Below are 27,858 nucleotides of genomic sequence, written 5' to 3' on the forward strand. Positions count from 1 at the left end.
GGCACCAAAAGAGTTAAACCATAAACATTCACTTTTTCTTTTTATTAAGAAAGCATGCACAAAAATAAACTCGTGAAACCACGCCCCTCTCTCCCTGACCACTGACACGAAGCACAGGGGGGGCCACACCGGGCTGGAAGGGCCTGCAGGACCTTCCTCCAGGCCAGGCTGGCCCCCCTCCCCTCCCTGCAGGCCAGTGCTTGCCCACCCCACCGATGTCTTCCACGCACTAACAACGCACATTTATTTCAGGGGCAGAGGAACGAGGCTAATTTGCACACTGACCGGCATGTATTTACATATGCAAATGAGGCACAACTTAATATGCAAATATGCAAATGAGGAGCACTTGGATACGCAGAAGGAGCCATCTTGGTTTGTTTTTCTTCCGGTGGTGTTTTCAGACTTCCATAGGGCCGGCTCTCAGTAATGTCCTTTGCAAAGCATTAACTGGCACCTGCTATGAGTTATCTCTGGTGCCACTTCCCACAGAAACCTATCACACATGCTTCCAAGATGTATTATTCCCATCCTGAATCAGCAGAGATAACAGCTGACTCCATGATGAAGCTGTCTGGGATTCCTCATTTCTCTTGGAAATACTCAATGACGAACTCCCCCCCAAACACACACTTAAAACAAAACAAAAAAAAGAAACCAAAAAAAAAAAAAAAAAAAAACAAAAAAAGAAAAAAGAAAAAAAAAAGTGTTGTTCCCCCCTCCTGATACAATAAGACTCTGTCCACTTCCCTGACAAAGATCCAATTTCCGATTGGTTTATCCCTACAGCAATTTGAAAAAGCAATGGCAGTTCCCCACCTTCCTGCAGTCATAGTAGAGGTTATTACTTTACTGCCCTGCCCCATGTCAAGTGGCCATGATGGTCTATCTCCATGTTTGTTCCCTTCACTGATAAACAGGGAATTAGGGATGGGGGGAGGCTTTACAAAATATTAAGAGAAAGCAAGAGGTTTGACAGAACAGAGCCATACCAGAAAAAAAGGGGAACACAGGACATAGCTTTGGGGAGGAGGCATCTCAACACTCACTCCTGCTCCTGCACCTTTTCCACCTTCCTGATTTGCAAGTGCTGACAAAACTCATCCTTAAGGATTTACACCAGATGCTGTCATCTCTCCAGCCGAACTGAAAGGGGTCTGACCCACCCACCTCCCTTTTATACTACACTCTTCAGCTGTTCGGTTTAAAAGCCTGCCCTGCTTCATCCTCTCTCTTCTAATGCCCGTCTTACAAAAACTGCTCGTGAGGGCCTCCCGGTACCTGACCAGAGGGTCCAGCCCTTGACCAGCAGTCCCTCAAGTTCCCCCCCAGTCTGTGCAGCAGCTTCATCTGCCCACCACGAGCCCGTTCACCAAGTGGGAACCCCTGACAGAGGACATGCACGTACGCAACAAGGCTCCTGCTGCTGGCACTCAAAACACAGGCAAAGACAGTCTCCAAAGAAATCTGAGGGGCAGAGGGCCAAATAACAATTGGACAAATACTGATGGGAGAAAATTTCCAAATTTGCATATGCAAGTAAGAGCCTCACTACATGTTTTGAAGAAGAGCTTGAAGGGATAGGGGGTGAAATTAAAAGCTCTGGGGAACAGAATTTTCTGAATCACATGTGAGACCCCTGACTGCTTCTTTTATCTGATGGGTATTTAAGCTTCACCTGGAGACTGCAAAAAGCAGTGTAGGAAATGGTCAGGATTCCCTTCAAAATCTCTCTGTCTTCACAGATGGCACCACATTGTGAAACCCAACTTCACTGCTGAAATACCATCTCTGCCCCGTTCTCCTTTCTCCAAACTCAGGTCTGCCCTCCCAGCTCAGCTTAGCTCTCCCTGCCTCAGGGATTACCTTCTCTTTGTACTTGGGAACACCACTTCTTTTCTTGCTGTTCCTGCTGGTGTGACAAAGTTCACAGAGCTAAGATCACCCCTCCAGTGCCCCTTCAGCCCCCTGACCTTTACAACATTTACGAAACAACATAACTACAGGCTCCCAGGGTCCACTAGGCTCTCTCACTCCAGTAGCCAATACAACAGATTCACCGGCCACCTTGAAGGGAAAGAGGGATTGTTAAACGCAAAATGACGGAGGCAGAGAAAGATGCACTCGAGGATTCAGCCTTCCAAGGTCTTTTCATGGCACCAAGGACCCATCTTTCTGCCCTCCATAGGGCACTACACAACATGAAAGCTGATCCGATGCGTCCGAGGCCACCAGAGGAGGGGGAGGGCTGTGCTCAATTATTGGTAATAATAATAATAACAATAATAATAATAAACAAAAGAAGAAAAGAAGATAAAACAGGACGCAAGGAAGGATTATCTTCGGCAGCATCTTGCGGTGGCTTCTCTGGCGGAGATAGAGAATATATATCTATATACAGGCAAGGCAGGGAGGCTGGGGAGGGCGGTGCTGACACCATTGACCCCATGTCTCCCTCCCCTCCCACGTCCCTCACAAAGGACGGCCTATCAAGTCTGTAACTCGCTAGGTGATCAAGTCCCAGTCGAAATCATCGGGGATTTCCTCATTGGCGCCTGGAGGAGGTCCTGGAGGCCGGGGGACCAGATGATGAGCTGAGGCAAAAACAAGAAAAAAAAAAAGGAAAGAGAACAGTTAGAATAAAGAACTACATGCTTTTTCACAGGGGGCTCTTGGGCAAAAGAAACCCAAAGTGGTTTGGGCCTTCTCCCTTCCCATAGTCTAACAAACAAGGACACTACTGGCATCAATTTCTCTGTCACACAGCACCTACCAATGTCTGTAGGTGGTCTACTGTGAAATTCTCCACAGCATCTTCTACAGAAGTTAAGTTTCAGCCTCCTTTACTTTTCTCACAGTTGACTGCTGACAGAGCACAAAGGACTTCATCAACAGAAGCTTCTCATATAAAGTTGCCTTCAAGCAACCAACTGAGGGTGAGGCTGAACTGGGAGACTGTCTATGTGAAGTGAAAGATATCAGGCCACTGACACCTTAAACCTTTCCAAAGCTATGGCAGAACCCTAAACAGAGGGGTTTTTTCAGTCCAGCCTCCCTCTCTACCTGCAGTGCTCCATTTGATTACTAAATGCTTTGGGAGAAACACACAAAGGGGTTGGAAACCAATTCTTTAATGCTCATTGCTATAATATGCCTTAATGTCACTCCTTACCTGGGCGATTATATCCTGGAGAGTCCTGGGTGGAAATCTGGTACATAGGAGATGGCCCGGAGAAGAGATGGGGAGGCTGGGGCTGACCATAGGAGTTCACTGTGAAAGGAAATGAGGTAAAAAACAAAACAAAACAAAACAAAAACAACTGTTAAGGTTCTGGTCAACAGTCTTGACCCTGACTGGGTGGCAGCTCAGCCACAGAGCAACTCACTCAGACCCACGGGATACTGAGGAGATGTTCAGCTGTTGGGTCCTAACTGCAAGCTATAGCTTGGTCTGGGATCTTGTTCTTGGAACCAGCAGGAGTTTCTCTATTATTGTAAAAGAAGAAAATTTTCATCCAGAAACACCACAAGCTGGCTCAATATTATCCACTTAGTTCAGTACTAGATGACACACACCATCACAGTTCTATCAAGACCACAGTATCTCCTGTGCTCTCCTCAGAGTGCATCCTCCTACTCCTTGTTCAGTCAGTATTTCTCCAACACGGGTGCAAGCACTTTCTCCTTTACAGCTCATGCCATCTGGAATAGCAATCTCTCTACTGGCCATTTCTTTCTGATGGTTACTTAAAAAAATACCACTCCCTTCTCCTTTTTATGGGTTTACCTTTTAAATATATTTCTGCCTGGATAGGTTGCCTGTCAACGGTATGCATCAAATAATAGCAGTCAGTCCAGGCCACAGGCATAGGACAACCCAATTCCTTAAAGCCAGAGAAAGCTGAGTTGCTATGAACACCTCTGACAGCCTAGCTCTGAGTTGCTCAGTGCTATATTGCCTGGCAAGACTGTAAGTAATTTAGGATATTCACAGAATTGGGCCTTCATTTACATATCATTTTAGTCTCTGCCTAATTACCTTGGTTCATGGATTGCTCCTGTTTGCCACTGTTCAGGGCACAAGAATCAGAGATTCGAGGGGGCTGCTGTGGGCCAACCAGATGAGGGAGCTGACCAGTCTGGGTAAGGAAGTGATTAAGGGAGTCACAGAGGTTGGCAATATGATGTTGATCCAGCGTCCAGTTCTTCCGCTCAGCCTGGCGCAGACTCTCCATCAGCTCTGTGGGGGATAGGGGACAATGTCAAAGACAGCAGTCACGCTGTCATCTTCCCTGCAAAGTGTTTCTGTCTTCTGTCCCTAAATCCTACCTCCTCCTCACAAACCCAACTTCAGTGCTTCAAATCTGTCACCGAACACCTGGAGAGCTCCATATCTAAGGATACTGTCTCACTGACTCAGGTGAGGGAGGGGAGAGTTGGAGGGAAAAATCTCAGCTTTCTGACATACTTTTATGAATTAATTCCCCTTGCCCCAAATTCCTGCAGTATTCATTCAAATGCTTCAGGATCTTAAACAGAACCCATGAAGTAGGACACCTCATTTTAGAAATAAGGTGAGTCTGAGAAACCAATGGACTTGACACAGATACATTGAAAAAAGATCTTGACACAGCACTCACATGTTCTAGACTACAGCCCTAATCACTGAGTCACTAACTCTAGTCACTAGGCCAACACTGACCTGAGAATTGGGAGTGCTCAATGCTAGACCAGTTCAGCCGGTTTACCATCTTGAAGCTTTCCTTCAGGGAATCAATGTTGGAGCACCAATCAGGGGGAAACGCTGGAATGAAACAGGGACAACATTAATCCAATGCAGATTGCCCTTTCCCTCCACCCTTTAATAGGAAAAGATTGGTCCCTCTTCACCAAAGAGCCTGATGCCACAGTAGCTAGAAATCCTTTCTCCGATGGAAGACTAGGGATGGTGCCTCCTTTCCCACTGAGGCCCTGACTTTATCTTGCATCTCTAAACAGAATCCCAAATCCAGGGTGGATCTAGCCTCCTTTCCCCTTCAGTAGGGAGGTAATTTCCCTCTCAGATTTCAACCTTAACTGGCTTTCACCCATTTTCTACACACAATCTAGGCACTACCTAGGGAAAGCTCACTTCTGGAATTTCTGTCTGGGGGCTCCTCACTGCTCCCATTTTCCCTGCTGTGTTTTCCATTGCCCCTGACTCACCAAAGCCAGCACTGTTGATTGAAGCCTGTGACTGCTGCTGCTGCTGGTGCTGGTGTGGCTGCTGCTGTGGGTGGGAGTGCGGGTGATGTTGTTGATGCTGGTGGTAGCCTCCATGCTGCATTGGGGGCGGGTGCATGGACATCACTGGTGGAGGGCCATAACCCTCACCACCCTGCTGCTTTCCGCCTTGGGATGGGCAACCCTCTGGGGTTGGAGTGTGGAGTGGGGGAGCAGCACCCACTGAGGAGGGGCCTTGCTGCTGCTGCTGCTGGTACATGTAATAATTGTGGTTGGAGGGCTGCATGTCACCAAGGAGTGAAGAGAAACCTGCCAAGTAAACGAAAGAGGAGGGAGCTTTAAGAGCAGCCTGAATCAGACCTCTGCTTACATTATCCAACTTCACACTGCTCATCCCGCTATTTATGACGCTTTTGGAGTTCCCTCTACTGGCTGCCAACAACCACGACCTGTGCAATTACGCACTTGCTGCACTCCAGACTCTGTTCAAAACAAAAGGCTCTACAACAAAGACCCAGCAGGATTTTAGTACAGAGTTAGGTAATTAAATTCCTCCCTGGATTTTTCCTACATTTGCCAAAGTAACTCATGCTCTCCTGAAATGTCATGCACATGTTGTTTTCCCATAAATGACCACTAAGCAAACTTAAACAACAAAACATTTAGAAAACAGATAACTTGATACATCTGACTTGCTGTTTCCCAGGGCTCCATTCAGGCCCCTTCTACAAGCAGCTTGGCCAGGAATCTTCCCAATTTTTCTCACACACATAAAAGGCTCTGCTTTTGTACACAGATCACATTGTACACATCAGGGCTCCTTCATGACTTTCATTCCTCCTGACTCATTGGGTGTGTAATTTCTATCTTCCTGCATTTCAGGCATCCCCTGATGCAGGAGCATCAGTTGTTCTCCACTATTCCCCAATACCAGGAGCTCAGCATATCTCTTATGTCTGCTTCCCTGGTTCATTCTCCCCACACATTGTGGAACCTCTGTGAAAAAAAATCACAGGGACAACCTGAGCTACTCACTTTGAGTACCCTTACCTGACCATCTGCAACCAAGCCTCAGGTTTTCACTACATTCAAGATCAAACCTTGATTCAAGATCAGAGCTTCCTACTACTGCAATGTGGCAAAAGGATGAATACTGCCATCCTGACTCCAAAGTTGCCTACAAAATTTCCTCAAAAACTGCATGTTTTCCTAGAGTGCCTTACAGCCTAAGACTTGGAGAGGGGAAAAAACAGACTACTGCTAAGTTTGCAAAAACAGAGGAACACACCAACTCAAATTCTTCTCTACATTTTTGTAGCTTGCTCATCCTGCAACACCTCACACATTCCTACTAGGAATCTCAAGTGCCAGCAGAATGGAAGCAGTAGAAGTATATAAATTTTTATTTCACGTAAGATACAAGCTCAGGAGGCTCCTCCTAGAGTGGCAAACTTTGCCTGCACGGTGTGATGGCTAGCAGCACAGGTGAAAGGCTCATGTAATAACATATTCCTTTTTATTCCAGATTAGTATTTAGAAGTATTTAAAGGCGGGAAGAACTGTAGGCTTTTCTGAAGTGTTTTCCGTGGACATCTCATCCCTGCAGCGATTCTGCCCTCTGGTGGCTGCTTCCTCAATCCCAGAAATGCAAGCTATGAATAGAGTTGGGGGCTCTCTCTTCCGTGCTCTCAAACTAAGAAGCACAGTTCTCCACGGCATTGTACAAACCTAGTTTTAACAGATCTGAGCAATGAAGACTTTCCACTCTCCTGGAGAAACTCCACATGCAACAATCTCCTCCCTCTTATGGTTTCTAGCCTGACAGACTGTGAATATTTCTCCGACGTGCTTTTCTTCAGGACTTAATTTCTTTCAGTTTCTGCCATTTCAGTACTTGCATTTGTATCAACAGAAGGTATTTTTAAATCACGATCCTCTTTATTCTAAGAGAACTAGGGGGAGCAATAGATAAAGGACGTGCAAATTTCTTATCTGCTCCTGGCAGAAGTAATTACAGCATGCCAAAGAAGGAACGTCTGTTTGCACAGGCTCCAAAGTGAGGAAAGATCTGAGAGACGCCAAATGGACAAGACTGTGTGGGCAGATACCTGCCCACCCCACATGACGCATGCAGTTACTCACCGTGCTGAGAGGAAGATGATTTCTCCAGCATGGATTTGTAGAGATTTCGGAAGGACCAGCTAAGATCCTGGAAGTTGATCTCAGAGTAGGAGAACTTGAAGTCATGGTTGGCACTGTACAGTGGGGGTGGCACATCAGCCCCTTCACGGCCCTGCCCCCCGGCTACTGTAGAGGCAACATCCACAGGCCCTGCACCCTGCTAAGGGAGCAAGAAATAAGGCCTTTAGCTTGTACTAGTTTTTGTAACTTGAGACAGAGATCCAGAGACTAGATACACATAGAACATGCACTGATGTCCCATATCACTTAGCTCATCCCCCAGCAAATCTTCCCTAATGCCATTTTCCTTGCAGAATACCAACCACTTCCCTCCCTCTGCAGCCCAGTGGCTCCAGCATTTTCTTCAGCTATCTAATATCATTATGCCTTTATCCTTATCCCCATCCAGCCCTTTGCTAAAATTCACTTCCTCCTTATTTTCTATCTCTGCAATTTCAGCTCTTTCCCTTCTTTTTATTTTTGCCTCCATATCACAATTTTCACAATTCCCTCTCCTCACCACTTTTCCATTCATGCATCCTCCCCCGTGCTGTTCCTCCCACTTTATCTTTTCCCCTGCTGCTCACCTGACTGTAGTTGGCAATGGGGGTGGTGCTCTGGATCGACATCTGAGGGGTGGCCTCAGGTGGTAAAGAGGCTTCTGTGCTGACTGGAACAGCCCCTCGGGGGCTTTTACTTGCCTCTTGTTCCGGGGAGTCTTGCGGTATCTGTGGATGGGGAAGAAAGAGAAAAGGAAAGGATCAGAAATCAAAAACAGATGGAGAAGTGAAACTGCAGATGGGAAGCCAGCTCCCCCGCTGTAGAAGTCCATGGCTTAAAAAAGAGGAGGACTGGGCCTTAGTCACTGAGAAGTCAGGATAAGGGACTTTACACGAGATTAATTTTGCTACTGAATAGCAGCACCAACAGCCAATCAGCAGGACAAACACACTAGTTCATTCTTTCCTAGCCTTTGTCTCCCCATCTGTACACCCTGCCCCCAAAACACTACCATGGTCTGGTGCTGGAAGGACTCCTTGAAACCAGAAGGGAATTCCCACCCCGCTCCATGCTGTCTGGAAAGGAAAACACTCACGTCATCATCTGGAGGATGCCGCCTCTTGCGAGATATATCTGGACATGTATCTATTGTCCAATAAGAGCCCTGGAAGAAGATCCATTGGTGAATGCATGATTAAATCACAGAGCTTCCTGAAGCAGGGGACTACTGACTCACAGAATGTAGCACCAACTAAACATTAAGACCACATGGACCACCCTCTAAAACATCAGACAGAGACTTGGGTGTTGTACAGAGATTCCTCTCTTGCACTGAGTTGCACAGAACAATGAGATACAATGCTACTGGTGGAAGGCAGAATACTCCACTTTTCCATCACTCTGTGACAGGACACCAAAAGGATGGTTTGATCCAAGCTAGGTGAACTCTTTGGGCCTGCACACTCCCTTCAGTAGCTTCCTCCCAACTTGAATTTGTTATTGACTGGTGAGATCCAACTCAATATTCTGATTTGGCAGACAGCTAGAAGGATCGTTCTTTTTCCATGGTTCTGAAATTCCAGTTTGAGTGCTCTGCCCATTTGGGGGGTTCCCATGCAAGACAGATACTGACATACTAGAATGCACCCACAAAAGGGTCACCACAACGATTAGGAACTAAAACATATAATGTACAAGCAGTTCACAGAAGAGATCTGTTTAGCTGGGACAAGAGAAAGCTAAGGGGATCTAACCACTGTCTTCAACTGTGTAGGGAAATAAAATATGACAGAATCAAATTCTTCTTAAAAATGTACAGCACAAGAATAAGAGGCAACAAATACAACTTACAGCAAGGGAAAGTACAGTCAGATATGAAGAAAAAATTCTTCACAATGTTGGTGGTACAGCACTGGAACAAGTGGCCAGTTTTGCTATATCTATCCTTGGAGATACTCAAAATCCAACAAAACCCTCAAGAACCTAATCTAATTGTTCCTGCCTGGGAGTGGGGGTGGGGGTGCATGTTGACCTCCAGAGGTCCCTTTCAACACAAAATAGTCTATAATAATGTGTGTTCTTTTCTGAATAAGTATAAAGAGAATTCCAGAGTGTAATTTAGCTCATTTTAACCTCTAATTGAAATCTGAATAATCTGAATAAGTATAAAGCACAGAACATGTTTTCATTATAAACCCAGCCCAATGTGCCAATGGACACCTGCAAACATATACCCTTAAGTCAGTTAGGATTTCCTGGAGTAAGGCATATAATCAATTATATTTTTGAGCAGTGATCTTCAAAGATCTACTACTTCAATTTATAAACACCAATTGAGACCACGTAGTCCTTTAAATATAACCTGAAATAAAAGGCCTAAGCAAGTGGTCCTTTCTGATAACTTCAGGATGAGGGGGAAGAGACAATCTTTCTGTCTAGATACATAACTTCTTGCCCCCACCATCTCCTTCAGCTTGTTTAATTGTGAGTTTTTTTAAACAATAATATCTGCCAAGTTTTGGTTTTGCTAGCAATCCCCTTTACAATCTATATGTACTATCAGAGCTTTATTAGCCTTTACTTGGCCAACAAATTCCTAAATTCTTGAGTTTTACTTGTAAATGATTTCTACAGATTTAAACGATGTGATGATGATATTTTTTTCCCAGCACTAAATATTTTGCAGTCTAGGTTCTGCTCTCACTTTCATAGATCTTGCCTCCAGGAAATTCATGATTGTCACATCATAATCCTGCTGTTCACCAATAGTCACTATGATCTTTCATAACAGAACAGGTTGTACTAGACCCACATTTTACAGAGAGATCAAGAAGAAAAAGAAACAAAACTAGTAAGGTAGATTCAACCCCATTTTTGACTTCTTACAGTATCTTTAAAGTCAACTGAAGATCACAGATAGGAAAAATAATTACTAAAACCACCAGGGCCCCTTTAGAGGTTCCCTTTAAGTAAATGTGTCTGTAGCCAAAGGACTGCAGTAAATCTTACTACTGCTTCCATTTTTGCCTACACTTTAGGTTTCAAATTCCAACCATGAGTTAGAAAGGGCAACCCCAGGTTATCCCCTGCAGTTTTAAATTGCTTGTCCAGGAGCATGCTGATTTCTTACCTTCCCTGGATCATCTCTCGGTCGAGGCACCTTTCGAAAACATTTATTCAGAGAGAGGTTATGACGAATAGAGTTCTGATGAGAGAGTAGGAGATATGGGTAAGTGCTACAACAAAAACATACAGTCTTCTGAGTATGCCCTGGAACAGGTAGAGAAAATAGAATGGTGCATACTCAAAAGCCAAAGCTCACTACATATACCTGGAATGGAGCAGAACAGAAGCTGTGGAAAGAGAGATGGATTAGATGATAATATGGGGCTGAACCACCCCTACATCTACAGAAGGTGCAGTGAAAATAGAAAAATGATGCAGAGCTTGGTAGGAACGTGGGTTTTGTGGGGTTTTTTTGTTTTGTTTTTCTTCATAGTTGTTAGTGGAATTCCTTTGCACACTCCTTCTTAAGGAAGCACCACATACAACAAAATTCTCAGAGAAAATGGGACTCCTATCTCTGCATTTTCTCCAGTCGCTCAACTTAGTTTTACAGCTGTCTTGTTTTTCTCAGTGGGGGTATTTTGCACAGAATTAAGAAAATAAGTCTTGTAATTAGGCAAAAAGAGTATTTTAGTGCAAGCCCTCACCTTCCAACCAATACCAGCATTTTTGTAGTAGGGAAAGTTGTCACAGATCCAACGGTAGATCTCACTAAGCGTCATCTTCTTGGCAGGCGATGAGTTGATAGCATATGTGATCAAAGTGGCATAGCTGTAACGTGGCTTCCCATCTTGGTGCACTGCAGCCTCATCCTTACTCAGTGTGGCATTAGGATCTGTTGGTGAGCCTGGTGGACACTTTCGGGCAGACCCTGGAGGTCCTGCTTGTGAGGAACCCCCTAATTTTTCAATAGTAGCCCTTAAAGTAAGCTGTGGGAGCCAGTCTATGGAAGTGAGGCTGCTTTCCAGGTCAGAGGCCATGGTGCTGGAAGCAGGAGTATCTGTGAGGAGAAAGGAGCAGAAAGGAAACTCCTGAGACACAAACAAGGTGAACTCTTGAGAACAAAACCACTCATTTGCATTCCTCCTCTGCTTCTCCCCCTATCACAAATACCTGTGTGAAGACCATCCTAGTTCATATCCCTTATTCACAGCCAGACAGAAGCACCCAAAAGGGCCTATGACTGTGTCTCTGGGAGGACCATCCTTACTGACAGAAGCTGGGACAGTGCTGATGGTAGCATTATTAGGGCAGTCTTACCCAGAGCACTGCCCCCAGGTAAAGAACCAAGATCTGTTCAAAGGAAGTAGAGTCCTTTCAGCAGCTGTATCACATTCACTCCCTTACCACCCAATCCATATAACCTTGATACCCTTCACCAAGATTACCTCTAATCCAGTAGGTTTACTGTGTCAGGTAAGAGGAAAATCATAGCTAAAAGGGAATACTCATTCACGCCATATACAAACAACAGTTTAATTACATAATCTTCAAAGTCAAGACTATCTTAGTTCAGGGGCAAATTAATTTCTCTCTAAGGCCTAGCCTCTTTTTTTGCATTAGGTGACATTATAATGAATCCTATTCCTTAGAGCTAGGATTACATATCTCATTTTAAAACACCAAGATCATGCATAATACTATATATAGATAATTACATCTACCATGTCGAGTTGGAACAGACTATATTAAGCTCTTAATAGTTAAAGCTTTGCCTACCATAACCAATTTTTCCTAAATATATATACATAATTTTACTGAATTAAATCTTGCTTAATTCACAACATAGCAGGCAAGTATTTTCTCCAGTTCTAAGACACAGGAAGAACTTACTCATCCGAAGTCACACAAGTTTGCCACGGGGTAGGAAGAGACTCCGGATCTTTTCTCATAAATATTACATACTTCCCCTCATAAAAACAAAACACACCTGGATTGCAGTAGTATCCAGGGATCTCTACTTAGCATTTATTTCATATTAAGAAAATAGTTAGCAGCACGAGCTTGTAGGAACTTGTGCACTTAGCACACAAACTTTTATGTCGTCTTTTGTTGTAGACAAGGCAGCAGAAAGTTCATCATTCCTACTCACAACTGGCTGTATCACTATACTAGGAGCGATCCCTTGAAGTCTGGAATGAGGTAGGTAAGTTTCCATGGCCACAACCTGCAGTGCTTTGTGCTTATTCTTTGCATAAAGAGAAGAATCATGTCTTGAAGGGATGCAAGTTCTGCATCGTTTATTTCTGAGGTTTAGATGGTACTATCTTTGAGCATGCTAGTGCATAGAAAAGGGAAACACAAACACGTGCACATACTTATGTAGACATTTGTGACAAATTAAACACATGCATACATGTAAGAGAACAGACTGACACGAACACACTTCGCTTAGGAAAGATTCGTCAGCAGACACCTCCCACCGAGTGCATCACTCAGATGAGTGGATCAGATGAGACAGGGAGACACCCATCTGCATGAATACCAATTAGATACTCATTCTAAAAATAGGTATTTGACAATAACAGTGTGGATGCACAGATCCAGAGACAGATGCACCCAGCATTTCGACACAGAAGCTACCGGTTCTTCTCCCACAGCCATATGCATTATACCTTTCACTTCTGCACTGAAGTGTTCTCACAGCACCAAAGCACTTAAGTCCATATTCCAATGCATTCGTAAGCACTAAGCCTTTCATTTCCATGCATGTGCTCACCACACCTCTTAGGGCTCAAACACCCACACAATTCCCCAACAAAATCCATCCCTCAACCCCCACAGACCGTGGCTCCAAAGCCCTGGCCTCAAAAAACACCTCCTAATTGAACAGCTAACATTGTCACTCACAGCACTCACTGACTGAAAAGTACAATTGCAGCTCTACAGTATCTATGGCGAGTGGAAACATTTTTCTCTCTGTAGAGGAAAGGAAAAGCCCAACTGCAACTAATTTACCCATGTATTTATTTGCCACACTATCACGCGTGATAGGGACAACCACTTGCTAAACAGCTAACTAGAGAGCTGCAAAAGGCCTTACATTATCCACCCTCCTCAAGATGTAGATTACTGAATAACATTTTGATTGATTTGATCTAGTATCAAACATTTGAAATTTACAGACACACACAAAAAAGAAGAAAAAAAAAAAAAAACCCAAACCAGCAGGACTATTCCTTCCTGAATAATACAAGGGAAAAGAAACGATATATTTTTATCCAGTAGGGATGGACAGACCACCATGTACGCAAAACACAGCAGAGTAAGTTCACAGGTACAGCCCTCACTAAAAGCAGTATTCCACTTGGGAAAAACCAAACACGAACTAAATATACGTTGAATGCTTAATTTTGTAAGTGTGCCTCATAAAATTTTTAATTTCCATGGTGCAACTGGACAACAGATTACTGCTTCTTGTTAAATCATTACGAAATATCAGTTGTGTTAACAACTCCAAAGTAAAATAAATACAAACTTTTCAGTTCCATTCCTCCCCTACCCCTTTTTTTTAAGGCAAGCATAGAAATCAAGAAAATTAGGTTATAAAAGCCTATGGCAGAATAAGACACCAATCTGAAACACCAGAAATTCAAGAGGCAGAAGAGAACCCTGCAGTTTTCACAGAGCTTCGGATTTGCCCAGGTTATGTCAGTAGAGCATCTGGGATGATTTGCTATGCAGTAAAATGTAAGGCTGATATGCAATACGCCCATCATCAAACACACAAGCTTTCATGCATTTGTGTAAAATATACTTGTCAGGGAGACAGCAAGGTTAGAATTGGGTCAGATTACACCCACACTAAGAATTTTAATACTTCCATTCCTTGGTTTATAAAAATCTTTGACAACAAAACAAAATCCCAAAATCTTAAATAAAAAATTCTGTCTATACAAATGCACTAGTCACCCAGTATTGAAACAACCACTTTTCAGTAAAACACATCAGCTCTTTAAGGACATATACACTAGACAGTAATTTAGGACAGAAAGTGAAGACTCAGATGCAACAGCAATTCCATGGGAAATTTCAAAGCAGTGGAATAAGAGGGTTTTTTCCAAGTTTGAACTTGATCGTGTTACTGGATTTAAAAGCCTGTGTGCTGGCAATACTGGATCTGCAATAATCAGGCATAGTCAAACCTAAGGTAAGGTGGCAATTCCAGAACACTTTCAGGGCAAAAATAACGCTGTGTAATTGGTTACTAAATTATTTAAAAGAATACTTGCTATGCAGTTAATATTATTGTTAATTTGTGTTGTATATCTCATTCACCTTATCCAAGTGGTTGGTGCACCAGCTTGACACTACTTAAGGGTATAATAAAACAAGACTACAGCCAAACCAGAGAGGCTGATGATTCTTCCAACTTTCCCTTCCCAGCTTATTGCCTGGCAAATCTTCTTTTGAACTCTTCTCTTATGATCCCATTCAAACAAAGAAAAAAATAGTAGTAACTAATAAACACATTGAATTGAAATCAAGGATATTTTAAAATATCCTACCACATTAGCAAGCCAGAATTAACTTTGAAGAAGTAAAAAGAAAGATGAAGACCAGAATTCTCCCACTTTACAAGGTAAATTCTATCTGTTTATGTATTTGGCTGACTTTAAAAAGCAAGGGTAAGGTAGCCAAGTCATAATCACCATCAACAGCTGGAAACTGTCTGCAGTCTTCACTTCCCAAGCACTAACTAGTTACAGCACAACCTCAAGTCAGACAGGTCAGAGAGATGCAAAAATGCCAGCCAAGCACTGATCCCAAACTACAGACAAAAATCTGTTAAACAGACAAGAATCTGTCCGGTTCATAAGAAAAATGGTTTAAAAAAAAATCCTTGCATTGAATACTTCTTAATAACCACTAATTCGCTTGGGACTAGTAATACTTCACTACAGCTTTCCAGGAAAACTACTGCCTTACTCTGAATACTTGTAACTAGCAGCAAATCAAAGATCATGCAAGCCAGCCTTCTGTCTGTTGGATGGTAAGGACTATCCCTACTGCCACAGGGAAGAAATCTGTACTTTGCCTGCCCTGCTACTTTGCAAATGCTTGCTCCAACCCAATCAGATGTTATCCAAGATCACTGCTACTTATATATCAGGACTGAAAAATGTACGAAATGTGGGGAACAACACTCTGAGGGTCACACTGAACGCAGTTAATAAACATTTACAGCCTGAAACATTCTCCAAGGCTGAACTCAAAAGCTGGCCAGTCAGAATCAGTTACGACTGAAGCAGGGAGCCATACAATGAATGAAACCATGCTGTGCTCTGCCTACAGAAGATGCATATTCTAGAATAAATCTCTACATTTCTGTGTTTACTTTCACTGTTGCTTTATTTGCTGCTACTCTGATCCAGTGAAACACTATGGCAAAACATTCAAAGAAGACTCAACGTAGATTTCTCAACATAAACTTTGAGAGAGAAGAAATGCACAACAAACTACCAAGCAATGACTGACAATGACCCATAAATATATGACCACTTCTATTTAGGTGCCTGAAACACAGATCCAGTGATCTAACTAACAATATCCCTCTAATATACTCAGTGATGCACCTATTTTCTAAGGTATTTAGCAAACAGAAAAGCTCAAACCCAAGCTGACAAAAAAAAGACTGCAACCTTTCTGAAACAGAAAGGTGAGCACCATGTCAACTAAAGGAAACTGCATCAAAGTGTAAGAAGAAAAAGTAAAACATAAGAATACCACATGCATGAAGAAACAGACAGCCTCTACTTTGATGACAAAAAGGCAATTTTGACATACTTGTGTAAATTACACATGCAAAAACACTGTGTTCTTATCCAATAAGAAAGGGGGAAATAATCAATTTTGCTAATTCTGGCAGGAGAAATTTGCCATTTTAAGACATGTGTCTTCCCTCAAAAATAAGAAGGTGTGAACTAAGACAGCAGGAACAAAACACTTAAAAATCTGATCTTCTCTAAGCAAATGTTCTCACAGAGATACTTGTTTCATGTAAGCAATTGGAAAAAAGGAACCTGATTATCTGCACAGTCTGAAATTTCTACCCATCATTTTGGTAACTAATTGTGAGAAGTCTTCAGAAGATGTTTATGTTTATGGAATCAAATGAAGAAGGAAGAGAGAGAGGCTGCTGGGTATTGTTTATAAAATAAAACTTAACCTGGAAGGAGCGGCAGGTGTCACATTAGTGACAAGAGAAAAGCATTGCAGTTTGAAAGTACACTTCTGCCTGCAGTGTCACATGAAAGAAGGAAAAACAGGCCCTGGGGCAAGGAGGTAAGAGAAATTGTCATACCCTAGAGCCACGCTTCCCTACTTTGCGACCAGTAGAACAAGCCAGAAAACATTTTCCCAGTTAACTATAGGCTTGCAGGTGTGGTGACAGGGGGCACACAGTTCTCACTAGCCATGAGCCACAAAGGGAAAAATAATCCAAGAGGAGGAAGTTCCTGTCACCGAAGAGCACACGGCGTGGTACTGCCTGTATGAGCAGGAACTGTCACAACCTGCAACTTGCCCCTGTCACAGTGGTCTGGCTCTGTACCCCCTCCTCAGAACCACTCAGTGTGCAAGACAGAATGGCTTTCAAAGTTCAGTGCTATTTTGTGTAAAAGAACACAGGTGATTCCGTGATTATGGCATCCTGAATGGAAATTTGCTAAAAGTTACAGTACACACTAAGATGTACTAAAAATCAGAGTTAGAGGAAGATGAAAACTTTTAGACAACACATAGCTTAATATATAAAAATCACTGGACTAATTGTTCTGTCATAATTAAATTGTTATACAGATACTATTTGCCTTTAACAAATAGAAATCTCAGTAACATAAGGTTCATATTAAATCTCAAGGAAAAATAAAAAGAAAACAAATTTATTTTCATAATATTTACTGATTACATAAATACCATGATAGCACATTTTAATACAGGACCTTTCGATTCCATCCATTTTGTGAACGGTGCACAAGCAGGATATAATTTTGTACTCTGAATTGAGTAAATGAACAGCACTGACTGCACAGACATTTTTGGTACTAATGGAGCATGAAGTCTTGTGGGGACTATAAAGTCACCAAAACCCTCATGTTGGAAGTGTGTCAGGATTCAATTCCAAAGGCAATTATGTCCTAGCTTTGTATGGAACTGACAAATGGTCTCGTTTACAAAACATGACCTGCTTATTTAAACTTATCAACAGATGGCATTACAGCCAAAGTCTGAAATATGCTCATGTCAAGGGAGACAGGATCTTTACGGGCATAGCAGGCTAGGATGGAGCACAGCTAATGACTTGCCAGATTTTAATAAGATCAACTAATCAAATATTTTTGTTGTCTGCTATATAAACATGCAGGAAAAAAATGCACTGAGAAATACTACACGGACACTGCAGACACCCCTTAGACAGTCTGAAAATACGTGTTCAAAGTTAGGACTAGTTTGTTTATTTATGGTGCTGCATAAGGGAAAGTGGGGAATATGTAACACCTGTCAAAAGAAACAGCAAATTACATTGAGAATAGTGGTATGCCTAAAATACTTTTGAGCTGGAAGTTATTTCCTTTGTAATAAGACTACTAGAAAAGATTTATTCTAATAATAAGCCAAATGTCCTATGACAACCCTTCCAATAACAGATTTTAAGTAAAAAGTAAACCAAGCACTTTGAAGAAGCTCAATGAAAATACATCACCACAGCAGAAATGGCTCTACAGCATCTCTCCACCCTCAGAATCACTACACAATATTTTACCATTGGAAGTAGGAGCTGTAATTCGAAACATATGCCAAGGCAGGAGAGAAATCTTTGACATTTGCTTTAAGAATATTAACAGAACAATTACTCTTACACTGACAAAGGTATCGGGTACTGGTTTTGAAATAATTCAAATTTATGAGCACATATCTGGAATGAAATTTTCCCTTGGAAACCAGGAAGTCTGTGGTAGAGAAACAGTATCTAAGAGCAGGTATTTCCCCCAGCCTTTCGGGAGCACACAAGTTGAAGAGAAAGATTTCAATTCTATCTGCTTATCAGAATCACATCCAGTCATAAACCTTCAGTACAAGATATGCAAACACTGATACAATATCCAGATTGTCTCTGAAATTGGAGACAACATCAGAAGTAGATCAGCATTCAGAATATCTTGCTCAGAAGATCTGCACAGCATTGCAAAGATACATTCTTTTAACTTGGGTTTCTGTGTGTAACATGCTTATAAAAAGAAAACTGTATTCTTACATTAAAAAACGGGTCTCAGTGAAAAATTACTGTTAACCTTGCAGTTTAATGACAGTAATAGTGAAAAGCTTCTATATAAGAGAAAGGAATGGCAGCCAGGTATAGGGAAAACGACAAACTGACTGCAAGTGGTCAGAACTTGTTCACGAAAGGCTGAACCACTGAAAATAGATTAGTCAATACGAACTCTGCAATAGTTGCTAAAACAAGCCACAACCCACTTGTGGAAATGGGTATCAAGCACTAGCAAGAACTATGTACTGAATTCATAGGAAATCAGGAAATTGCTATCCAGCACAGATTAGTTGTATACCACGTGCCCAAAATGTACATACAGCACACGCTCCCAGAGTTGAGGTTACCAAACCACTGCAGAAAAGCCTGCTAAAGAGGAGTTTGAGAGCAAAGCACAGCTGAAATTGAAGTTGGAGAATGATCAGAAGAATCAAGTAATACTGTGTGAAGCTCATAAATCAGCTCTCAACCACTGCTTTAACATAATTCCTTTTTACTATTCTGTTAGCTGTTATTCTCAACTAAACTGGCTGAACTGTCTTCCAGCAAACAAAACACCTGACAATCCCTCGCCAGGCTCACAACTTGTAAAGATTTGTACCAAGCTTGAAGGTCAAGAGGATTCAGAACCACACTGCCACATAACACACCCTCATTAATGGTTTCTCCTTGCTTCAAATGCTTGTGTTGCTACTTGGTTTTATGCATCCTACTCATAAAATGCTCCGTTTTGTGTATCATCCTGAAACTAAATCTTCTGTTCATCTCCTTACAGACACTGAAAGAAGTCCCTTTCTTCCACACTGTTTGCCACAGTTGTCACCTTGCAGCTGCAAGTAAATATTATTCTGCTCTAACCCTGACCGTCCCACTCTTTGAGATGTTGTGTCTTTGCTTATGACAATCTTTATTTACTTCACGAAAGAAGTCAGGGAGAGGGGGGTACATGCAGTAAGACAACTACCTCTGACTATCAGTTAGACATCTTGAATAATTTTCAAATGTGCTAGTAACAGTTATTTGTATATTTGAAAACAGTTAATTGCAAACACACAATTAACAGTTGGACGTGATGATCTCAGAGGTCCTTTCCAACCTTAATGATTCTACAGTTCTACGAAATAAGTAGTTTCCAGTGTGTCTGGCCTCTACCGGCTGGCAATATTCCTCTGTGCATCAAGATATGAGTCAGCTGAGGAAGAAAATGAAGAGATGCTCATGCAAAAAATGGAAAAGCACAATGTCGTGCTTGTGTTGCTGGCAGAGCAAAGGACAATGCAGTAAGAGACGGCAACAGATAGAGGAGAAACATAAATGTGAAGCCCCTTAGAGTAAGTACAAGAAGCTGGAACCTTATGTGGTGGATGGTAGCCAAAGCACAGGCTTGTCAAGGAGGAGATGGCAACGTGTTGAGAAAACATGCCAGGAGGACAGCTTCAGAAATTGTGTTTTTAAAAAGACAAGAAGGTAACACAGTTGTCAGAGGCCAGCAGGAACAGGGAGCAGTAACAGAGATGGTAAATGAAGGAGCAAGGGTTACCCAAAGAGACTGAGAAAGCAGCAGCAAAAGATTCATGCCATGAACTGGAAGATGAGTCTCCATCCTATATGTTCAGAGCAAGGACATGTTATAGGCCCAGCTGTGGTGGTTTGCAACAGAGGAAAGCAGGAAACAAAGGGAAATCTCAAAGGAGTTGTCTAGAATTCCGTACTGGCCACAGCAATTGCAGCAATTAATTTTAAAGAATATGTTAAGGTAGTATGCAAAGTTGCATAATTTAATATCCCTGGAATGAAGGAGGTAAAGAAAAGCAAAGAGAGGACACCAGAAGTGGGTCATTGTGTCTAACTTGTGGGGAAAAAAAAAAAGGAAGAAGGTAAATAGCTTACTGCAGAAGCTACTGAATGAATGACTAGAACAGTAGGAGGGAAACCAGGAAAATACTGACACAAAAGTCAAGGGAGGACAAGATTTCAAGACTGGGCATGATCAAGTGTCAAAAACAGCAGTGAAGCCAAGAAGGATGAAGATGGAATAGAGACCCTGAGACCTGGCCAAGAAAAGGTCATTAGAGATCTCAGGAGAAGCTTCAGGGGAGTGAGAATATCTGTAGTGAAATCAACTCACTAAACAGTTCTAGACTGCAGATATGGTACAGGATCTTTTAATTTTGAAGTCACTGGTCCTCCCAGGAAACAATAATTAATCAGGGCATTGTGCTTTCGCTGTTTCTTAATGTCACAAAAAACAGCATATAGAGTTTTTGAGTTCAATATCACATTGTAATTAAGGCAATCAAAAGCAAGAAGAACAGCCACCATTAAAAAGTGGTTTTCATCCTTATACTTTGGAACCCTTACAATAACCTATTCCAGGATAAATGGGAAGCCATGCATGGAGAAGCGTGCAGCCCAAGGTCAGCCAGCAAAGGAGTAGCAGAACCATGCAGATAACATGGGTCTCCCAAATCCCAGACCATTTCTCTACATTCAAAGCTTGTCTGCTTTGTTCAGATAAAGGGAATTTCAGACGTAACTATTTTAGTAGCTTGCTTACTTTTCTGTGCAAGTTCCTGATGAGGAGGGAGAATTTGTCTTGGTTTTATTTAACCACAGTTTTCTAGGGGGAAACTGAGAATTCAGAAACTTTGCTCCTTTAATTTGTGACCACAAAGAGTTCAGATTCCTTCCCAATTATTCAGATTTGAACTTTTAACAGTAATTACATATTTCTGCTATAATCAGCCACAGTCTTTATACAGCAGAGAGCATAAACAAAATTTGAATTGCTAATTGTAAAAAACAAAAAAGCAAATATTTTTTCCTCGAGGTATAAAAGCTCTCACTCATCATCTCACCCTGTCCCTCATTACTCGGTCTCTCTTATACATAAAAAAGGCCAAAAAAAGAACATACATTCCCTTAGTTCCTGACTTCACATCAAATAAACTGACCAGCTCAGAAAGATAAGGAATGAGGTACTGGGCCTTGAACAAACTGTTCACCTCAGTTCTGAAGACCAAGATCCTCAAGTGCTAGAGGGAACCAGAAAATGTAATGCAAGGGGTTTTCATTCTAATCAACCAAAATCTAGCAATTCCTGAGGAACAAAGGGGGCCAGAGGAAAAGGAAGGGTAAGAGAATGTGGAGACAAAGTGACACTTCACAGACAAGCAGAACTGGATATTTTCACTGATTAAAAAAAAAGTTTCTTGAGATAACCTCAGACAAAAAATCAGGCATATAATCTAATGAAAGCCAAACTAGGAACAGGTCAAAATACAGGTAAGACCAGAACCTGCGAGACATAGTAAGAAAGGATTCCTGCCAGTGAAGAATCCTAGAGAGGAGACGAGGGATGCTTACTTGACGAAAAGCAGCATTTTAGGCTTGTAGGACCAGAGGACAGAATGCCAAAGGGACTGCAAGGGAAACGAGATGCAAAGAGCAGGGACAGCTGAGAGGAGGAGTGGGGTGTAGGAGGAAATGCAAGTCAAGAAGTAGGCAGGGTGGAAACATGCTGGGCCTTAAAGATGCAGGAGAGGAACTCGAGTGTCATGCGATGCTACAGAACCCAGGAGTTCAGGAAAGGGTTCACAAAGGTCAGGCACTAGCAATATCTGTGCTGTCTGCCTCCAAGACAATTCTAAGGTCCTTAATAGGATGGGGTAAAAGATTGGGCAGGTCAAAACTAGAAGGATAAAACAACAGTCTAGTCCAAATCTTGGCAAAGCACCACGGGATACAACATTAAATTGGTCCTAAACTTGGTTGTGAGATCTCTGAATTTTGAAACATTCCCAGTATTATGCATTTTCATTTCAAACTTAAAATGAAAATTCACAATTAATTAATTGTGAAAGCATATTGCAGCATGGTTGCTTTCTCTCAGTAATACATAGACGGACTTAAAAGTGAAAAACATAACATGAGTACAGGAAGAAACATATTATAGATTTTTAGGTTCATCTTATATCCCGTAGAAGGAAGAAGGAAACAAAACCAGCAGAACAGATAGCAAGTACCAATACTGCCTCCTACCAAGATGATAAGCATTTGGAGGTGGAACACATCAACTGGATATTCTTGCTAAAATAAAATGTACAACTGCCAGCAATACAGTGAGTTAAAGGCTTTTCTTCAGGCTTCAGAGTTAACACAACTGGAGAGTCAAAACACGTTAGAGATACCATATTAGGCTGTCCATTAATCTATGGACTACTCATCTTTTCTAAATTGTCTTCCAGGCTGCAAATGCTAGAAACAATGTTTTTTTGAAGTTTCAATTCTGAAGCATCAATCAGAAACATATTCTGCAAATGGAGTACTACATAACATAGAGGGTTCTGTGTGAAAGTCACTGGTTACAGTTCTACCCAAGGTTGGGAGAAGCAAATGGAAAAATTAGTCCAAAAGCATTTTTCATCATCTGGTTGCTAACGACCAAGATCTAATTCCTCTCTGACAGCTGTGTAAAATGAGATAATCAGCCCAGTCCTGCTCTTGAGGGACAGCTGTCCATATCACAGTTGCCATTAACCGTACCTCCTTTCTGACACTTGAAGTAAAAGGCCAAAGATCCTAACTGGGATGCAGACAGAATCTCCCACTACATGAAGGTCAGTTGAAGTTTAGGGGAGGAGGTAGTAAGCTGTAACCTGTGCCTCTGTGGTAAGAATAAACTTCTCTGAAGACACCAGCTGTATTTTCAGGGGGGGGGACCAACCCAAAACAACAAAAAACCAAACCAGAAGTAAAATAGTCACAACCCTGTCTTGGACTGGGAAATTACATCCAAACTCCTCAAACTGTTTATTGTATTTCATTCTTTCATTCCAACTTTTCAGACTCCTTATTCTATCTTAGAAACTTGCCTACAAAAGCAGATTTCAAGATAAAACCCAAGAACTTATAGAACACATACTTAAACACTATTATAACCTCCTGATCATAACATAATCCTTTTCCCATAACTCTCTATACCATCTCATTTCATTTTACTCAAGGACTTGACCTGAGAAATGCCACACACTCAGTTCTTAGACGGGAGTTGAGTGCCCATAGGACAGGATCAGACTGCTTCAATCTAAAAAGTCAAGTTTTGTAAGCATGAATGTCCAGATTTAAATTTACAAACCCATACACACATAGCTAAGTGTCTCTTTACTCAAATGTTGAAGACTTCATTCCTTCTGTTGAAGCCAACTCTATGTTCCTGGGGATTTACAAGAATTAGGCTATTTACTTAGGTACGTTAATGTGGTTTTTAAAATCTAATTTTAGGTATTCAGATTTAATATTCTTAATGTAAACTCTTATAGACATAGCACTTTCATTTAAATGTGTCTATAAAGTACCTTGCACTTTCATGAAGACAAATAATACTCTTCCTTTTTCTTTTACGAATACTTTTGTATAAAATAAATGGTGCAGAACAGCTGCAGTATTCCATCTCAGAGGAAGCTGCATTTTCACCTGTGACAAACACTTGATGTGAACACATGATCACACTGAAGAGCTATGCTCTCTAAAAATTATTCCCTTTTCCCTTAAATTTATGAGTACGTCCTAGCTTTTGCATAGCTGCGTTTTAGACTACAAGATCTTCAGAGCAGAGATTGTCTTAATTTTGTGTCCAAGTCACTACTTCATGCTCTGTCAGCAATTAACAAATATATAACAATTAGTCTACAGCACACCACTTTCAGCCTTGTATGTCTGTCATGAATATTTAATACTCAGGCAGCAAGTACAAAAATCTTAATCTTTATCATTAATAGAAGGAAAAAAAATGTTTCATATGCAGAAAGATAATTATTGTGGAAGAGCAGAATTTTATTAAGACTGGCATATATATTCCGTAAAGTGCTCTGCAATCCATCAGAGCCAAAAGCACTTGAAAAATGTCAAGTCATTACTGTGAGGAAGGGGGCAGCATGAGGTAAATTAACCTCAGGAGCATGAAAAGTCAGTTACCCCCTTGAATGTACAAAGGCCAAAATGCCTCAGTTATCTCTTTCCTCGTGCTAGATAACACAGCTGTACTCAAAACAGGCTGATTGCATAACTACAGGGCAACAGGTAGGAGGGCATCTAACAGTACCCCCAGAACATATGTATGCTAGGTGGTTCAGCCTTCCCTTAGAAAGAGGCGCCTTCTGAAGCTATGGATAACTGACAGAATCCTCTGCCAAAATGGGGAATCACTCTGGCATCTTTTGTCTGATCTGGCTAGCACATTACACCAAGGAGTTCCTTCTTTAGGGACTCCCTGTTTAACCATTGCTCTCCCAAAAGGCTTCTAAAAGGGTTCCTGCCCTGGCCCTTTTGATCTTGGATTTCCTCGCTGATATCTCACTGGAGAACAGAAACAAGAATACTTCAGGTGAGATATCCTTAGGCATGATTCTTCTACTACTGGAATCTGCTTTGGCTTCATTTGAGATGAAATCTCCCTCAGACTTGATTTCTCAGGAAATCACTACAGTGGTGTCAGAATACTCATTTGTGACTGGGAATTAACTGCCTCATTTACAAAAAGCAACAGCTCAGCTCACATAGCACCAGCATTAGGATTCATGTTCCTAGCCTCTGAACACAGCATAAAGCACAAACGAAGACTGGTGGCAACCGCATGGCTTCTCTCGGCTTTCAGAGCAGGTCCACCAGCACTGTCACGGTTTTCATTCCCAGGCCCCTGCGCACCATAGAACCCACTCTCAAGGGCACTCTTTCCAGAATTCATCCCACAGTCCCTCAGGTACATTAGGACACACGTCTCAGAGCACTTGCATGGGGATCTGTACCTCTGGATCCCAAGCACAGTGAGGTATGCATCGCACAATGATTTTATTCTCAGTTACAAGCACAGTAGAACCCACACGGAGAACTCCACCCCATGAGTGCATCCTTGGACACTGGCACTAGAAATCACTGCTCCTGTCTCCTCAAAGCTTTTTTTGGCCAGTATTACCCTTCTCAATGACCCCTAAATGACAGAAACTAATTCACACCGATGATGAAACAGGCTGAGCCCAGGATGAATAAACCAGGAAAAAAAAGTAGAAGGGAAAGGGCAGAGAGGTTTCTTACAATTAAATAGGGATAAGGTCTCCCATAAGCTAAATAGTGAGGGAAAGAATCAGGTCAATTCCATACAGCATATAAGGGAGCTAAATGAGGGAAACAGAGAAAGACACACAGAGAAAGAAGCCTGGGGAAAGGTTCAGAAAGAGAAGGAGAGAAAAGATTAAAAGGAAAGCAGATACAGTGAGAGAAAAGACATGGAAAACAAGGACAGAAGGTGAGAGAGAAGGACAGCTAGGAATAAAGAAGTGATATAATGTGGTCACTCACTCTGTCTGGAAGATTTTCTGGAGGGAGGCGGATTATCTTCAGTGCTGGTTGCTGGGGTGCTGCCCTTCACACTCCTTCTCTGAGACCCATACTCAGAGTGTTGCTGTCAGCTATTCCAAGAGCTTCTTCAAGAAATATTTTGAGGGTGAAAGGATTGTGGATGAAATCAGGATCTTGAGTATTAAAACAATCTGCTTGGGATAGTCAGTTCCCTAAAACAGCTGGTTTTATCCTGGGATGGAGATCCTCTCTTCCTTTTGGCAGCTAAGTACCAAAGGGGTGTTCCCCCGGGAGACAGCCTTTTTACTGACAGTCAGATTATTTCAGAAATCAATTTCCCCAATTTCCCTACCTGGAAATCTCTCTTTTCTTTTGTCTAGGTACACCTTGTCCTTAAAGGTGGGCAAATATCTTTCTCTGAAAAAATTCTTGCTATCTCTGTGGATATTATCGGCGAAATTTGTCTTTTCCTTTCCCTGTAACTAGGAGGTGTGTCTTCTCTCCTTGCACAGGGTATTTGAAGAAAACCCTCTTAGAATTAAGGGATGAGGGATATTCCTTGGGATGAAGGAGGATGGGATCAGTATTGGAAATTACCTTTATCTCCAGTTACCAGCAACTGGAAAAGGAAAGAAAAGCTAAATCTGCCTCTGCTTTCTCTCCCTTGTTTCGCTTTGCCGCCTGCTGAGTAGATGTAAATAATTAAAATTACTAGGTAAGTATCTGGAGCTCCTGCTTATTTCTGTCTTGGGGACTGCCTCTCTTGGGCATACAGGATTCCTTCTGTGAAGACTCCCCTGTTACTATCTGGTCTGGGGAAGGGCTGTCCGCTCTGCCTGAGGGAGGAATTTCCTCAGTAGCAGGGGGGAGTAGGTGCTAAGGGTTATTCTCACAATCCTTAGAAACTGGGATCTGAGGACACCTCTCCCTTCGTATCGAGGGAGCTCCAGAAGACTGTCCCACAGCGAGGAAGAGCAGACCTCCTTCTAGACAGTTGCCTAGGCTGTGTGCCGGGGGCCTCTGCGCAGCCTTGGCTCGTTAGTGGGGAAGGGGGCGAGTGTTAAGCTCCTCACCAGCTGCGGGGAAGGGGCCTGGCAGGGGGGGCCGCCGGGGTGTCCCCGCACCGGGAGCGGGGCTGCCCGGCGGGGTTGCGGGCGGGGCGGGGGGCGGCGGGCAGGGTCTCTCCCCCACCCCGGCAGGCTACGGGGGTGTCCCCCCACCGCGGCCGCTGTCCCTGACTTCCCCCCAGGCCCCAGCTCCTCCTGCCCGGGCTCGGCTACCACGGGAGGCCGCGGCGGCTCACGGGCCTGCGCGGGGCTGCGCGGCGCCTTCGCCGCCTTCCGCCGGGCCGCGGCTTCGTCCGCGAGGCGCTCCCCGGGCTCCGGTGCGGGGGCCCGGCCCGGGCGGCGCTGAGTCTCTCCAGGCCCCGCCGCTCCCGCGGTTGCTGCTCCGGGCTGCGGCTCCACTGCAGGCCCCGGCTCCTCCCCAGCCGCCGCTCCGCCTCCCCCGGCTCCCCCTGGCCGCGGCCGCCCCCGCCTCCCCGGGTTAAGGAGGCGCCGGGCCGGGGGAGGTGCGGTTGCCTACCTGCTCTGCCGGCCGGAGGGGGGGAGCCGGCTGCCCGCGGGGACCGGCCAGGGCCCCGACCATCCCCGGCACCGGGGCTCGAGTCACCCTGGCGGTGGCCGCGGGGCCCTCGCCCCCGAGGGCGCTGCCAGCAGCCGCCTCTTGCCGCCCCTCAGCTGGCGGGATCACCCCGGCGA

The 27,858-nt window shown here is 43.1% G+C and overlaps 1 protein-coding gene across 1 annotated transcript; it reads right to left on the minus strand.

Moving 5' to 3' along the window:
* Positions 1-13: 13 nt before the first annotated feature.
* Positions 14-27,858, minus strand: FOXJ2 (forkhead box J2). Its single transcript, XM_027723944.2, has 12 exons — positions 27,683-27,858; positions 26,099-26,223; positions 11,118-11,470; positions 10,535-10,609; positions 8,501-8,569; positions 7,992-8,132; positions 7,366-7,564; positions 5,206-5,532; positions 4,703-4,804; positions 4,040-4,240; positions 3,173-3,271; positions 14-2,594 (listed from the first exon to the last, which is right to left on the minus strand). Exons 3-12 carry the CDS (start codon positions 11,448-11,450, stop codon positions 2,506-2,508), a joined length of 1,635 nt encoding a protein of 544 aa, XP_027579745.1. The 5' UTR covers positions 11,451-11,470; positions 26,099-26,223; positions 27,683-27,858; the 3' UTR covers positions 14-2,505.

This window comes from Pipra filicauda, unplaced genomic scaffold, assembly GCF_003945595.2.
Source record: "Pipra filicauda isolate LSUMZ 115617 unplaced genomic scaffold, ASM394559v2 scaffold183_size1465899_pilon, whole genome shotgun sequence".
Lineage (NCBI taxonomy): Eukaryota > Metazoa > Chordata > Aves > Passeriformes > Pipridae > Pipra > Pipra filicauda.

What these genes read in the sequence shown, in the direction of transcription:
- FOXJ2 (XM_027723944.2), bottom strand. Translation starts at nt 11,450, where the DNA reads ATGGCCTCTGACCTGGAAAGCAGCCTCACTTCCATAGACTGGCTCCCA. An exon ending in ATGCTGGTATTGGTTGGAAG is followed by an intron (nt 10,610 to 11,117) that starts GTGAGGGCTTGC and finishes CTCTCTCATCAG; the next exon opens with AACTCTATTCGTCATAACCT. An exon ending in TCCAGGATATAATCGCCCAG is followed by an intron (nt 2,595 to 3,172) that starts GTAAGGAGTGAC and finishes TTTTTGCCTCAG; the next exon opens with CTCATCATCTGGTCCCCCGG.